Source organism: Myotis davidii, unplaced genomic scaffold, assembly GCF_000327345.1.
Source record: "Myotis davidii unplaced genomic scaffold, ASM32734v1 scaffold46, whole genome shotgun sequence".
Lineage (NCBI taxonomy): Eukaryota > Metazoa > Chordata > Mammalia > Chiroptera > Vespertilionidae > Myotis > Myotis davidii.
Genome location: NW_006383006.1, coordinates 11,215,994 through 11,231,115, shown reverse-complemented (window position 1 = coordinate 11,231,115; position 15,122 = coordinate 11,215,994). Strand labels below are relative to the sequence as shown.

The 15,122-nt window shown below is 40.1% G+C and overlaps 1 protein-coding gene across 2 annotated transcripts in view; it reads left to right on the top strand.

Moving 5' to 3' along the window:
• Positions 1 to 15,122, top strand: part of FMN1 (formin 1) — a 398,649-nt gene that overhangs the window by 257,586 nt on the left and 125,941 nt on the right. For both annotated transcript variants that reach the window (XM_015557593.1, XM_006778123.2), the window contains 4 exons: positions 1,402 to 1,490; positions 8,557 to 8,686; positions 10,150 to 10,296; positions 11,424 to 11,483. In XM_015557593.1, the coding sequence (XP_015413079.1) occupies positions 1,402 to 1,490; positions 8,557 to 8,686; positions 10,150 to 10,296; positions 11,424 to 11,483 (426 nt within the window). The remainder of the gene's footprint in view (positions 1 to 1,401; positions 1,491 to 8,556; positions 8,687 to 10,149; positions 10,297 to 11,423; positions 11,484 to 15,122) is intronic.

The window sequence follows — 15,122 nt, the reverse complement described above, 5'->3', positions numbered from 1 at the left end:
ACTGCTGAGCAACTTTGGGCCATTTAAATTCCATAAGCCTGTCTGCTTATCAGTGCAACAAGAATTCGAATGTGCTCTACCTGATTCTTTGAGCTTTAAAAGATAATTCAGTATATGTAGCAATAGCAAGTATTTTGAAAACAAACAGCACTCTACACATATATGGTCTTTAAATTTGGGTTGTATGTGGAAATAACGAGCACAATTACAGGTTCTCTGGACAGTTCCCTGCATGTTTTTACACCCTTTACATGTATCAGGAGTTGTCTAGTACTACTGGGTGGGAACTTCTCATGTTTCCATCAGTAAGGCTCTCATTAAAAGACAAGAAGGTACACAGATACAAGGCCATCGGGAGCTGGCATTGCATTTGTTGAGCACCTGGAGGTCAGTATGCTATTATGAGAGAGTGCTTGCGAGTCAGGCCCTGTACCAGGTATTTTGTGGCTTCAGTGGAATCATCTATATAATGAGGATAAGTGATTGTGTTAAAGGACTTTGCAGAAGGCAAAGTGCCTTTCTAATGCTTTTTGTTATTACCCTGGGCTCAGGACTGTGTACATGGTCAGTACTTGTTAGCTCACAGTAGAGGTAAGCTGCATCCAACTGAAATAGTTGGATACATTGAGAAAGTGTGCGACTAAATGCCAAAATAAGCAGTGTAGACAAGGAATGCTTACAAAATTTAGAAAAAGAGAAGATGGTGACTAGAAAAAAAAAAGTCAGGAGCCTATATAAGTTAGGAGGGCTATTGAGAGTCAGGAAGCAAATGCTAAGGACAACTTGACCCTTATCTGCTTATGGGCAAACAGAGAGAGGATTCAAAGGCAGCAGCCCAATGTCCTGGCTTCTGTAATCAGCTGATGTCACTTATTATGACCTTTGCATTAGCCAGGGATTCTCAAACATTTGCATGCACCAGAATCACTTGGGAGGCTTGCTGGGTCCCACCACTGGAGTTTCTTCAGTCTAGGGTAGGGCCAAAATTTTGCATTTCTAACTAGTGACAGGTGGTACTGATGCTGCTGGTCCAGAGACCACACTTTGAGACACATTGCTTTAGACCAGCGATTTTCAACCAGTATACCATGACACACTGGCGTACCTCAAGAATTTTTAAAACATGCAATACCGGACTATTTAGTCAGTGGCACTGACCTCTTTTTCCTTAGATTGTCAAGTAAAAAAAAAAAATGACAACAGCCAACACAACAATAGCCTCCAGTTTGAATGAATCAAAATTACACCTATTGCTTTTTGTCAGATTGGCAAAAATATATATTTTCTTGATGTGCAGTAGAATTTTAGTAATTAGTTTATATGTGCTCGAGATGAATTATTGCTTGATCCTCAGTGCTCATTATTTTGTGTGTATTTTGTTTTGTTTCTTTTTTAACACAGAGAGCCCAAGAGGATGAATTGGTTAAAATAAGAAAGTATTATGAGACATCCAAAGAAGAAGAATTGAAGCTGCTGGATAAACCTGAGCAGTAAGAAAGCTTGAACACTTGTCTGTAGGGCCCCAGTGCAGCCCCTCTCTCCCTGCCTCCCAGCTTTGAACAATCACCTCTAAATGGTGCAGTGATTTAAGTCTCAGCTCTACCATGTCTCTGACCTATTGCATGTAGCAGAATGACATGCCTGCTGGGAAAAGCACCCGGGAGATTTGTGCTGCTGGATAGACTATTTCTCAACCCCTTTCCCCACCCTCATGACTCCCCTTTCTTGTTCTAGCAACTTATTAATTCCTCCTAGACTAAACATTCTGGCCAAAAGGGTAACTGAGGAAGGAAGAAGTCATTGCTCTGTTTAAGGATTTGCTGATGCAGTTGAGAAGATATGTCAGAGCACAGCACAGCATTTGATTTTCCTAAGTGGCGTATCCAGTAAATGTAGCCTGAGTGTGTCAGCTTTTCCCCGGATTTCTCCACCTGCTCTGCCCAGTTTAGATGTGACTTTTTCATCTTCTCTTGGAGTGTGCTTTTCTCTCCATTCACTATCAAGAGTTGTTTGCTCTATAGTTTGGGGTGTCTGTCACATCCTTTGAAAACCCAGAACTCCAATGTGTAACTGAGTGACTCTTGTCCTTGGCTGGGCTCTTAGGTCTGCAAACCATAGAGAAGCTTCTGCGGCTCTGCAGCCCCCAGGCCCCACCCGGGACTCAAAGTCCATACTCTGTGCACATGTGCAGTGAGTCCAGAGCAACCACAGGGCTCCTTTGCCTGTTGCTGTTTTGAGTGCTTCATATCCAATTCAGGCCACCCCTCTCAGCCTAGAGGAGGCAAGGGTGGGAAACAAAGAGAAGAGTGATCAAGTTTTGGCTAACAAGTCAGCCCTGGAGGCATCTGAGGTTCAGTGGCTTGTACAGAAACCTTCCTGCCATGCCCTTGGGTCCTTTAGAACAACGGTCACTAACCTTTCAGACCTCACAGACCATCAGTGGCCCACGGACCACCGGTTGGCGACCGCTGCTCTAGAATGCACCTCGCCCCTTGGATGCCTGGGCTGAGTAGGAGATTTCTAGGGTTATTCAGTTATTGAAGAACCTTCATGATAATTTTGGGAACCTTGGGTGAATTGTTCTCACATGCAGCATAGGTCAGGACTCCCCCCCACCCCACCCCCCGCAGTTAGTTCATGAAACCTAGTAATATTGTGAATTAATGCAAATAGAGTTTCAATGCCCTTTATCAACCCCCACTGCTGAGGGATTCTGTGGTCCACTCCCAAGTCTTATTTCCTAATACAATAAACTAATCCCCACGAACAAGCTAATCACTGAAAAGTGACTAATAATGGAATATTTGGACACTGACAAGGCCATGGGGAGTATTTGAAGACTGTCTTAGTCAGCTTGGGCTGCTATTACAAAATACCCTAAACTGGTTGACTGATAAACAACAGGAATTTACTTCTCAGAGTTCTAGAGGCTGGAAGTCTAAGCTCAAGATGCCAGAATAGGACTGCTGACTTCTCTTTGTATCCTTACATCAGTGGTTCTCAACCTTCCTAATGCCGTGACCTTTTAATACAGTTCCTCATGTTGTGGTGACCCCCAACCATAAAATTATTTTCATTGCTACTTCATAACTATAATTTTGCTACTGTTATGAATTGTAATGTAAATATCTGATATGCAAGATGTATTTTCATTGTTAAATTGAACATAATTAAAGCCTAGTGATTAATCACAAACACATCATGTAATTATATATGTGTTTTCCAATGGTCTTAGGTGACCCCTGTGAAAGGGTCATTTGACCCCAAAGGGGTCACAACCCACAGGTTGAGAACCGCTGCCTTACATAGTAGAAAGCAAAGAGAGGAAGCAAGCTCTTGTGTCTCTGGGCATTAATTGCACTCATGAGGATTCTACCCTCATGACCTAATTACCTCTCATCACTGGGGGCACAAATATTTAATCCCTAACAAGGACAAGCATTTGGTTAGGGCCAACTATACCACCTTGAGTAATGCTACTCTAAGCCTAGAATTGTCATACTTTTCCGGTAGGGAGCCAGAGAGTAATTATTTTAGGCTTTGTGGGCCATACGATCTGTTGGAACTATTCAAGCCTGCTATTGTAGTGCAAAAGCATAAACAAATGGGTGTGACTATGTCCCAATAAAATTGTATTTACAGACACTGAAATTTGAACTTGATGTATTTTACATGTCATGAAATGTTACCGTTCTACTGATGTTTTTCAACCATTTAAAATTGTTAAAGCCATTCTTAGTTGATGGGCCATACAAAACAAGTGGTGGGCTGAATTTGGCTCTGGGCTGAAATTTTCAACACCTGCTCTAAGCTATGGCCATGGCTGACCCAGTGAAATGAACAGTTGGTTTTTGTTACTGGGAGTATTCCCCTTTTCCTTTTGTGTTAATGCCTTTCTAGCATTATAACTTTTTTTGAGATTTTTAAATTGATTTTTAGAGAGAGAAGAAGGGAGAGGAGGAGACACACACATCAATCAGCTACTTCCTGCACACACCCCAGTGGAGAGCCCAGGCATGTGCCCTGACCTGGAATTGAACCAGTGACCCCTCAATTCCTGGAATGATGCCTAACCAACTGAGCCACACCAGCCAAGGCTACATATAACTCATTATTCCTGCTTTCTCTCCCAATGATCTGGATTGAAGCCCATTTTTAAAGTTTGTAAATGGTCACTGTAACAGCTTCCTGGACATGCTAAGTTGTGACTGATAGCAGAGAGGCCTGTGTGTTGTCCTGGTAAGGTGATGTGCCTGGGTTCAGTTGCTGGAGGGAAAGGCACAGAGATGGGGAGTTCAGGCTTGAGTGAATGCCACCTTTGCTTTCGATCTCCTGCACAGTACAGCGTTTGTTTGATCTATGCCAGAGTTTGATTTTCTGGCAACTCCTTTGCCATTAGCTCCAAGTTAGTTGACTGTACGCATGTTGTACATACTGGAAAATATGAAGTCTTGGCTTTACAATTTCCTAAGAACCGTGTGGTGCCCAGTCCTATAAATCATAGCATGGAGAGACTGGCCTCATTACTCACCTCATCAGCTTTCTTGCACCCCAGTGCCAGGTTTAGAAAGCCATTTCCCATAAAGGTGTCATCCGCCTGGGATCAGGTTGAAAGCTGCTCCCTTCAGAGATGGCCCTTGACTCTTTACACAGGACCTTGAGGTGGTGAGGTGAGGTGACGTGAGGTGAGGTGAGGTGAGGTGAGGTGAGGTGAGATTTGGGTTTGATTGGGCCTGATGCAAGCTTTCTGTGGCCGAGTGAGGACACCATATACAGCCTATCAGGATGCTCCACTAGGGCCCACAGTTACCTCGGGAAGATACATGGATTCTGAAACAAGGCTCTGAGAGTGGAGTCCTCTATGGAAGAACACAGATTACAACATGAAATGGTGTTGTGTACACATCCCTTGTGCACACACACCTGAGATAATACCATTTGGGAGTTTGGGTGATGATAAACCAAATGTCAGGTCCTTAAAACCAATGGACACATTATGTCATTCCACCTGTCAGCTGAGTTGCTACTGTGGATGAGTGACCAACACAATGTGAGGTGTAGAACTCCCCTCCTATATACAGGCTGAAAGTATAGCTCTTTCTGGGAAAATGAACCTAACCTGGGGAAAGAAAGGCTTCCTTGGGGGTATGTAGTTCCAATTATTACTGGCACTAGGGTATAAAGTTAGACAAGTCCAAAGGAAATCAATCTATAAATATTCTTAAGTACCAAGACCCAAACTACAAAACTCAGAGTTCTTATGGGTAGCGAATAAAACACAATTGGGGGATAAGATATTTATCAGACACTTGAGGTTACTTATCCTTCTGATATTTTTCCAGATAAATGGTAAAGGAGTATGGTATGATTTCTGACAGCTTTGCATGGCTATTTTTGGACAGAATGTGACAAATCATCTCCCCCCACCCCAAATTCACTTCCCCATTATATCACATCTTCACATTCCACCAGGTATCCAAGTCAAAAACTTACAAGTCATTGTGGACACTACTCAGAATCCTTTGGGATTGGTCAGTTACTCTGGTTCTTGCTACCTTAGTAGCTTTCTCATCCATTTTCCCTCTCCATTCACACTGCAGGCCCTCCTGCATTCCCTCTTAGAATATTGCAACTGCGGTTGTATAGGTCTTCCAGCCTCAGATCTGCTGTCACCGCCAATCAGTCAGCCAACCCAGGGCAATGGTGATTTTCTAAAACAGAAAGCTGAAAGGGTCACTCCTCTGTTTAAAACCCTACATTCATTTAGACAAAGTTTAAACTCTTTAGAACACCATGCCCCATTTTAGCATCTCACTGCTCCTCATCTCCCCCACAAATATCATGCAGGTCATCTAGAGAGAGCTCCAGGGAACCTTGGCTGACCTGGTCCCTCACTGCTCTGTCTTTGTGCCCTGCATGTGACTTCCGTAGCTCCTGTTATAGCCCATCACTGGGAGCACTTGTCACACTCCATGGTAATGTTGGTTTATTTCTCAGGCTATCAAGAGGATGCTGTGTATAAGTAAAATTCTTTCCTCAGGTACTAGCATGGTGCCTGACACACTGTAAATCCTTCATATGCATTTGAGGACAGACCAAAATCAGTCTTGGTGACTTGGTGATTTTCTGTGATGCATTTCCTACAGTTCTATCCAAAAATGTAAAATTCCTGAACTTCCCTCCCCCCTCCAACTCTGCATATGTGTCAGACCCTTCTCCGTGCATAGCACATTGGCTCTGAGAGTCTCTAGGCCTTCCTGGTGCTAGCCCGGATCCCAGGGAGCCTTAATCCGAGACAGCCTTGCCGCTCTACTTTGCTGTGTAACATAAGTTGGTGAACTTATGGGCTTGTCTCCTTATGTTGGTCCCAAACCTCCTGTTCTGAAACTAGCTATAAGTAATTGTTCAAGCAACATGCTCTTTTCATCTGTGTCCTTCTTGCTGAGTTGAGATGTTGAGCAGTATATTCTCTTACACAGTCTCTGCAAATGCTTCACTCTGTGTTCATTTACTCTAGGAAGTGTGCACACGCTGGGGATCAGGTCCTGCTTGGGAATAGAGCCTCACGGTCACATTTGGGAGAGGAAGGAATGCAGGGCACTTCCCTTGAGGTAGCTCTCAGCAGCATCTGAGTAACTAAATTCCCTGAGTCACCACAGTGCCAAATGCCCCTGTCCCACAAGCTTTTTACTACTCATATTTGTGAAAACTGGTGGTACCCCTAATTCTAGTTATAAATAAATCAGTGGTTTAATACTAATTTTATGAAGAAACAATTTACATAAACATGTAATTTCTTCATCTTGTCCTAATCAGAAATCGTATGGGTTTTATATCCCATTACATGATTTTCATAATAATCCATTACAGAAATTTAAAACAGAGGTGTGGCTTCTTTATGGGGATTCTTTACTTCATCTCTGTGTCATTTAAAAACAAAAAAGAAGAGGAGCCCTGGCTGGTGTGGCTCGGTTGGGTGTTGTCCTGTGCACTGAGGCGTCCCTGGTTCAATTCCCGTTCGGAGCACATGCCCAGGTTGTGGCTTAAAACGCTAGTGGAAGGCATGCAGGGGGCGGCCAATAGATGTCTCGCTCTGGCATTGAGGTTTTTGTCTCTCTGCCTCTCTTCCTTCCTCTCTCTCTAAAAATCAATAAAAAAAAAAAAACACAATGAGAAGAGTTAGCTTAGAAGATTAAATATAGGAAATCCAATCAAGAAAAAAAATTTTTAAAGTAGATATTACCTGCTTGTGGGATAAATAAGAAAAACAGCTGATAATTAGAATCTTATTAACACCCAGAGCTCCCTAAAAAAAAAAAAAAAGTAAAAGAGGCACTGAGTATTAGCTAAGGAAATTTCTTCAGGCATGGAAAGTAGGAGGCCCCAGCTTCGCAAGCATTCTTGGGCAAAGATTGCAAAATGTCAAAGTAATGATGTTATGAGTTGACCGAGGCTTTCAGAAATATCAGGTAATAATCATTTCGACCCCAAAATGAATTTAATTGCTGTTAGTGGATTCCCTCCTTTTCTGAGTTCACATCCAACTCTTTCCACCCGTTTAGTTTTATGCCCCTTCCTCTGGTGATTGGCCAGGAGAGTATGTAGTTCTTCCAACTTAATTTTGCAAAGGGTACCGGTGCCCAACTGCTCAGACAGTGAGCTTTTGTGTGTAGGTTAGTACTCGCCTTTAGCTTTAAGATCTGCCTTGCCACAGTTTTTAAGCAGCTTTAGATTGTGTCCACTTAATGAGTGCTGCTTTGTTCCAAGCACTGAGCTCTGTTTATATAGGTAAGTTGATGTGGAAGAGTAAACAAATATCTGCAGAATAGGGACATTATCGACTATTATCTAATTCATTAAGCAAAAATCTCACTTCAGTAAGAGATTTTGTACCACTTGTCTCCAGTCCTCACTTTACTCAGCCTGTATAAATATATCCTTAGAGAATGCTGCATTATACAGCAAGTATATTGTATATATTTTCTCATGCCTTAAAGGCTAACACTTCTCATTTGGGTTTAGTCTCTTAATTGGGTAGCAGGAGATAGATAACTTGTTGTGGTTCATTATAATTGCATTAATTTTCTGTTCCTAAAGTAATTTATATACCAGGCATTTATTTTTAACTATGTATTTTATTGATTTCAGAGAGTAAGAGAAAGAGCGATAGAAACATCAATGATGACAAAGAATCATTGATCGGCTGCCTCCTACACACCCCACACTGGGGATCGAGCCCACAACCCAGGCATGTGCCCTGACTGGGAATTGAACCATGACCTTTTTGTTCATAGGTCGACGTTCAACCACTGAGCTATGCTGACTGGCCCCTATGCATTTATTTACTACCATAAAAACCCATTTTTTGAAAAGTGGCTTTGTTATCCACAGTAGAACACATCGCCTTAGAGTTGCTTAAGTTAGCCTGGTACCTTTTAAGTTTGTTAAATTAATTGTCAAATAAGGAATGCTCTCATGATGGATCTTTTCCAGCTGTCTCTTTACTTTCCTTATGATTTTATATGAAGCTAGATGATTCCTTCTTAATTTTTACAGATTTTTACGTGAATTAGCCCAGATCCCTAATTTTGCTGAGCGTGCCCAGTGTATCATCTTCAGATCTGTTTTTTCCGAAGGCATCACCTCCTTGCATCGAAAGGTAGAGATCATCACACGAGCTTCTAAGGTATGTTGCTGTCTAATTTAAAAAGACAACTTTGTCCTTATTAGGGGTAAAGGAGGAAGCTAGGAGTGGGGAGAGGTCAGCTAGAGTCCCTTTGCCAAAACTTTTTGGGTTTAAGATTGTGTGTTTTTCTAAGTATAGCTGTGACTATTATCCTGCCTAAGTGTGAGTGTGTGTGTGCATGCAGATGAAGTGCAAGGGAGAGGGAGAGAGAAAAGGAGAGAGGGAAAAAAATGTCATTCTTACAGATTTCTTCTCAAATATTCCAAACACCTTCCAATGTACATACTGGCCATTTAACACCAACCCCAATAGTAGAGTTTATTTTTTACTCACTGTCTGGATCCAAAAGAGGTTTTGCCTCAGACCCATGAATTTGATCATCTGAAATGTGCTACATGGTGAAATAAAAAGATTCTAGAGATTTGTTAAAGGAAACAAATGATTATGATAATGAGTGATGAGCAAATAAATTTTTGTTGGCTTTACCACATTGGTATTCATTATAAAGTTAAATTCTAGCATTTGGCTTTTTCTCCCAATGACCCATGTCCCTAAGAACACTCTCCACAAATACTGTAGCTTTTAGTTTAATACTTAGTTATTTATCTGAAGGCATTATTTTTTTCTTTCTAAAATATAAAAGATTTCAATAAGGAAGGCATATATACCAAAGTAGAATATGTACCCTTTAATAGTGCTCAGAGAGCTAGGAGCAGAAGTCAGCCTAGAGCTGCATTTGGATTTCTTTTCCTAAAATAAAAGAAAGCCAACTAAGACTATAGAGAAAGGGGGAAAACTATCTATTTGAAGTTTGTACTTGAAGCAGAGAGAGAGAGAGAGAGAGAGAGAGAGAGAGAGAGAAATGAAATGAAAATGAAATGGGGAGCAAAGAAAACTCTAAGCAGCTTGAAATGATAACAGTGAATAGACATATCAGCAAACACTTAATACAGGTAGCCTCTGGCCTTGAACTACATGATTGTAGTTCACCTCTGAGGGTTAGAACCACAAATAAGGAAGAATTGACATGTTATTATAACTACCCTACACTTAACTGTACTCTTTACATAGATAATAGTCCAAAAACAGATCCTCAAATGATATTAAACCCCTTTCTACTTGCAAGTCATCGAATGTGAAACCTAACTATAACAACTCTCTTTCCTGAATTTATAAATACTTTCAAGTATTTACAAAATAAAACTGGCTCAAATGGAAATACAAATACTAATATTTAACCCACGCATATTATAATTCATTGAAAGGATAGGAAATGATGACTCTTAATGTATTTTTTAAAAGACACTTAAGGCTTAAAGTTTATTTTCCATCTTGCTAACTGTTAATTCTGTTGGTAACATGCCACCAAACAGCCTATTGGGTACTCAATAAATACTTGTTGTTGAATGGACATAGTTATATTTGGAGTTCAGCTGCATAATCATTGGTGTTTGTCATCACAGGGCTTGCTGCACATGAAGAGTGTGAAGGATATTTTAGCTCTCATTCTGGCTTTTGGAAATTATATGAATGGAGGAAATAGGACTCGGGGACAAGCAGATGGATACAGCTTAGAAATTCTGCCCAAACTCAAGGATGTCAAAAGTCGGGTATTTATTTGTTTTGTAATAAATGTCTATGATCTGCCATTATTTTCCCTCTATCCCTTTAATTTTAAAAAAAGAAAACCTATTTCTGATTGTTCCATTTATCTCTGTCTTCCCCATAACCATATACTTTTCCTTTGCTTTCTTTTGACTTTGGAATAAAATAGCTTTTTTAAAAATGTTTGATCTTATTTTGATGGCAAAATTCCCACTACATATTTGTTTGCTTTAAAATGCAATTAGATGTTGAATTGCAGTGAGAGAATAAAACAGCATATGATATTAGCCATAGCACAAGGCTTGAATTTGTTGTTGGCCACTTGTAATTTATTCATTCCTGTGAATGGACCAATGCTGAGGTGAGCATTTGACTAACCCTTTTGCCCACAACAATCAGGCAGGAGGTTACTGTCAAACTCCCTGAGCCTGATTATCATTTGGCTCCACACCCCTGCAGAGCCACGTCTTTAGAAACAACCAGCCATACCTAGGCATCTTATGTGGGGGCAGTGGGAGTGGAGGGAGGGGAAACACAGAGGCAAATTAGAATTAGATCCATGTGAACAAGACTCAAAGGCTGCCTTGTGGGAGGGCCTGGCCTCCCAGGGTCATAAAGTGGCATGGCATTCCTTTTAAGCTGTCCTGATTGTTTTTCACACCATTAAGAACACACATCTTTTGAAAGGTGGGAAGGGAGGGATGGTTTTCTGTTCTAGTCCCTGGTTCCCTTTAGCACTCCCCTGCCCCCTCCTGTCTTGGCTTTATGCCAGAAAATATAGAGACTGTGTTTTATTTATTTATTTAGTTAGTTAGTTAGTTAGTTAGTTAGTTAGTTTGTTTGTTTGTTTTAGCCATGACCTCAGAGATCTTATGGATTATTTGGGGGATTTTTACCCCACAAAGAGCAGTGTAGTGTTATTTCTTTGGTAGTGTTATTTCTTTGCATGGATGCCATAAAAAATGGATGGGACAAGGAGGAGAGAGAGAAATCTTGCCGGTCTCAGAATTAGGACCAGGTATCACAGACTAAAAGTGTTCAGGTCATAAACTGAGATTTTTGGCTCTCAGCTGTATAATACAGCAGAGTCTCATGTGAATGATTTTCATTTAAGCTTCTCTTTTAAACCTAGGATAATGGGATTAATCTGGTGGACTATGTCGTGAAATACTACCTGCGTTACTATGATCAGGTAAGAAATGGCATTATGTGGAAAACTACACAAATGGGGCTTCAACTCTTACACATTGTTGGCATTCAGCAATCGGATGATGGATGGATGGATAGATGGATGGATGGATGGATTTCAAGTCCAACATAGAATCTGAGAGTTAGCCAGCCTCCTTGGTTTATAGATGGAAACACTGAAGCCAATTGTGAAGAGAGGCTCTATTTGGTGGTACAGGTCTACTGACTCTCACTCAGTTGTGTGACACAGCTTCAGAGAAAGCCCCAGTATCCCGGTGCCTTCTGACCAGGTTGCCAGGGCCTTTGTGAAGTCTAGCCATTCAGTAAGTGGTTATATTTGAAACTAGATTCTGGGATGCAGACCAAAATTTAGGAAATTAATATTCAGTAATGCCCAATACATTCTCAGTAATGCTCATCTGGGAACAAGTTGCAGATGTGGAATTTGAAATCCCTCCTCTTTGCTTAAATTACATTTGCAATTAGAAATAACATTTTCTGTGAGAATCTACCTGAGCATAATTTTCTGTATTTTATTCCTCCTCATTAAATTGAGAACAAGGAGTCCTAGCTTTGAGAAGAAAGAGGTACTGTTGTAAGATGTTGAGAAATCTAGCAATCAAGATGAATGGAAAAAGTCTCCGGAAAATGTTGTCAGGACTCCTGCTTAACTATCCATGGAAGCAGAGTTTTTCCTAGGTACTGAGGGAAGGAAAGTAAAGATGCCAGAGCCTTAGTTTTAAGAGGCCTGCAATTTCATCCAGAGGACCAGCTAAGCACTGATGAGGTTTATAGTTCTCTTTCTTACACTCCTGGTGGGTTTATCTAATTGTTCTCAATATATCTACAACCAGGATTCTCATCCCACCCCACCCCTCCACTTCTCCCTTGTTTCTATTAAGGATATTATAATTTTGGTCATTTAGACATGAAATGGTGCTTCTCTTTCGTTGATCTCTGTCCTTCAATTCAAATTGTTTGTTGTGTTCTTCCCTGATTTTCATTCTAAGTGACCCTCGCCCATTCAGGCTTTGTGATAGCTCACCTAGGGAATTTCGATTACTTCCCGGCTGGCTTCTCCACCATTCTGGCCCATCCCATGGCCTGTGGCCTGATTACATTTTATAGTTCTGATCATTTCACATCACTTTTTTACTCCAAAACAAAATGGCTCCCCTTTTTCAAGTGAATTAAGACTCTATCCAATTTAATGCCAGTGTTTTACAATCAGATTTTTATTACTTTTCCTCTATGCACATTCTATGCTTCAACTCAAGACTTGATGTTTTCCAAACACATCCTGTGCTTTCTTCCTGATGTGTTTTTACATCTGATGTTCTCCCTAATTGGAACTATTCTTGTCACTAGCCTTTTTATATAAAACTTCTCTTTTGTTTTATGAATATCTCTTAAAATAATTAAAATACCTTTTGGGGAAAAAGTTTATATAGTGAGCTCTTCAAAAGCAATAAGCAAAAATCAATTCATTTCTTCTCATTTTAAAAATAGTGGCAAAACAGACTGCAGGTAACCACAGAAAACAAATAGAAGATATAAATTGCTAACTGTATGTCTAGAATTAGCAATCTATACTGATCCAGCCTTTCTAGGGTCTGTCTTGTATGATTGACTGAGATCCTATCTGTTTAAGATCTATAGGTCAAATGAAACCCTTATCTAGTTTGCTCTGGATTCACCAAACTATATGTCCATAATGGGTACCTTGAAAAAATTTCTCATCATGTGCTTTTCAAGCTGTTTGCCCAGAGAGCTGTGTTGGCTTACAGGGGACCCCTTTTCCTAATTCAGATGTGCTGTATGGGCGAGTGAGACTTTGACCGTTCTGTATCTGAAGCCCTATGAATATGTGGAATATTATACATCTTTCTAGGGGTTTTATCCTAAAGAAAAAATAAGGACAATGTATCACTATTTTATTTGAAATAATTTGTAGTAGCAAAATATCACGGAATTTTTTAGTAGGTGTCCAAAGGTAGAAACTAAGGTCAAATAAATTATGCTAGAGTCATACAATGGAATATGCTACCATGGAAAGTGTCTAAGAGAATGTTTACTGGCATTGGAAAATGCTCTTGATCTTCTTTTAAATTACAAATGTGTTTAGAATAATATATACTCTGATCTCCAATATGTAAATATAAATACACACAGAAATACCTGGAAAGATATATATTAAAATGTTCGATTATTTCTGGATAGTAGAATTGTAAGAGATTTTTACTTTCTTCTTTCTTTCAATTACTAAGCCTAATGAACATGTGTCACTTTTGTAAAAGGAAAAAAGATATAATAAAAAATATTGCAATCTTACATGACCTTTTTTCCAAGAGGGCTTTGCTCAGTTCCTTGTCTTTTACTCGTTTTTAGCCCAGGAACACTTTGTTTTCATGACTCACTTAAAATATGTTTTCTACCTCATCTACAGATATCAATGAGCAATTACCATCGCCCTGGTATTGCTCCCTGAGATCCAGAACTCATTGTCTCTTTCTAGTGTCTGTAATGTAGGTGCCTGATAAATACTTGCTGAGTTGTGTATTCTGCAAATATTGACAAGAATGTAATAAGGGGCATCTGTAAAGAATTAGGTATGAGGAGGTGAAAGCTATTTTCTGGTAGAGAGGGGAGGTATATTGTTTCAGGCAATATGTACGTACCATACCCCAAGTTCTGGCAGCAGGTACCAGTGTGGTAGAAGCATTGTGAGAGGTGACCTTTCTAATCCCAGGTTGACATGAGCAGATATACCTCCTTGTATTTGTTTCAACCAAGTCAGATGCATTGTGTAGGAAGACTGAGATTTGCCTATGATATACGGCTCGTTGAAGAAAGCCGAACCCAGTGAAATCAGCTTCCCAGAGGAAAATCTTACCGTAAGAATAGTTACAAATTTGGAATGGTCCAGCTTAAGAAAAATAAGAAGTCAACATTCGTGTGGTCCTCCCCTAGTTTTCACTGTGCAAAATACATTTCACTCAACAAGAGCGTAAAATTGTATGATTTATTAAACGATCCTCTCCCTTTAGGAGCGTAAGTGATGATTTCTGTGGTTAGTAGTGATGAGCAATTAGCTGAAGAAAGGTGACTTCTGTTCCAGGCTTTCTTCCACTCATGCCAGGTTTTGGGTCCAAGTCTAGGTCTGTGAAGTTTAAAGAAACCCATCTAGAGCCATGTCTTTTGAACTTTAATTGAGCAAATTTCACCAGAGCTACTACCAGGCTGATTGGCTCAGCAGCATTTTCTCAATTAAAAAAAAAGAAAGAAAGAAAAGAAAAGAAAAATGAAGCTGGACTAAGTTTGATAAAAAGTTTTGGAAAATAGAAAGAGATATTATTCATGAGCACTTCCAGTGTAGATCACCATGGAGTTGTGTGGCAAGCATCTTAGATGTTGTTCCATCTTGGCACTCAGACCGGATACTGCTTCCATGGTTTTTAAAGTAGTCAAATAAGTATAGGAAGATGAAAAAAAAGTGCCTTGATCATGCAAAATGTTGTCCTATGCAAATGAGGAGAACCACCTTCTTTTATCATTCCAAGTAAAGCTAAAGGTTTTAAAGGAAGGGGAAGAGTCAAGGGAATCCCTGAAACCACAAGAAAATATGAAAGTAAGTTAGATGTCT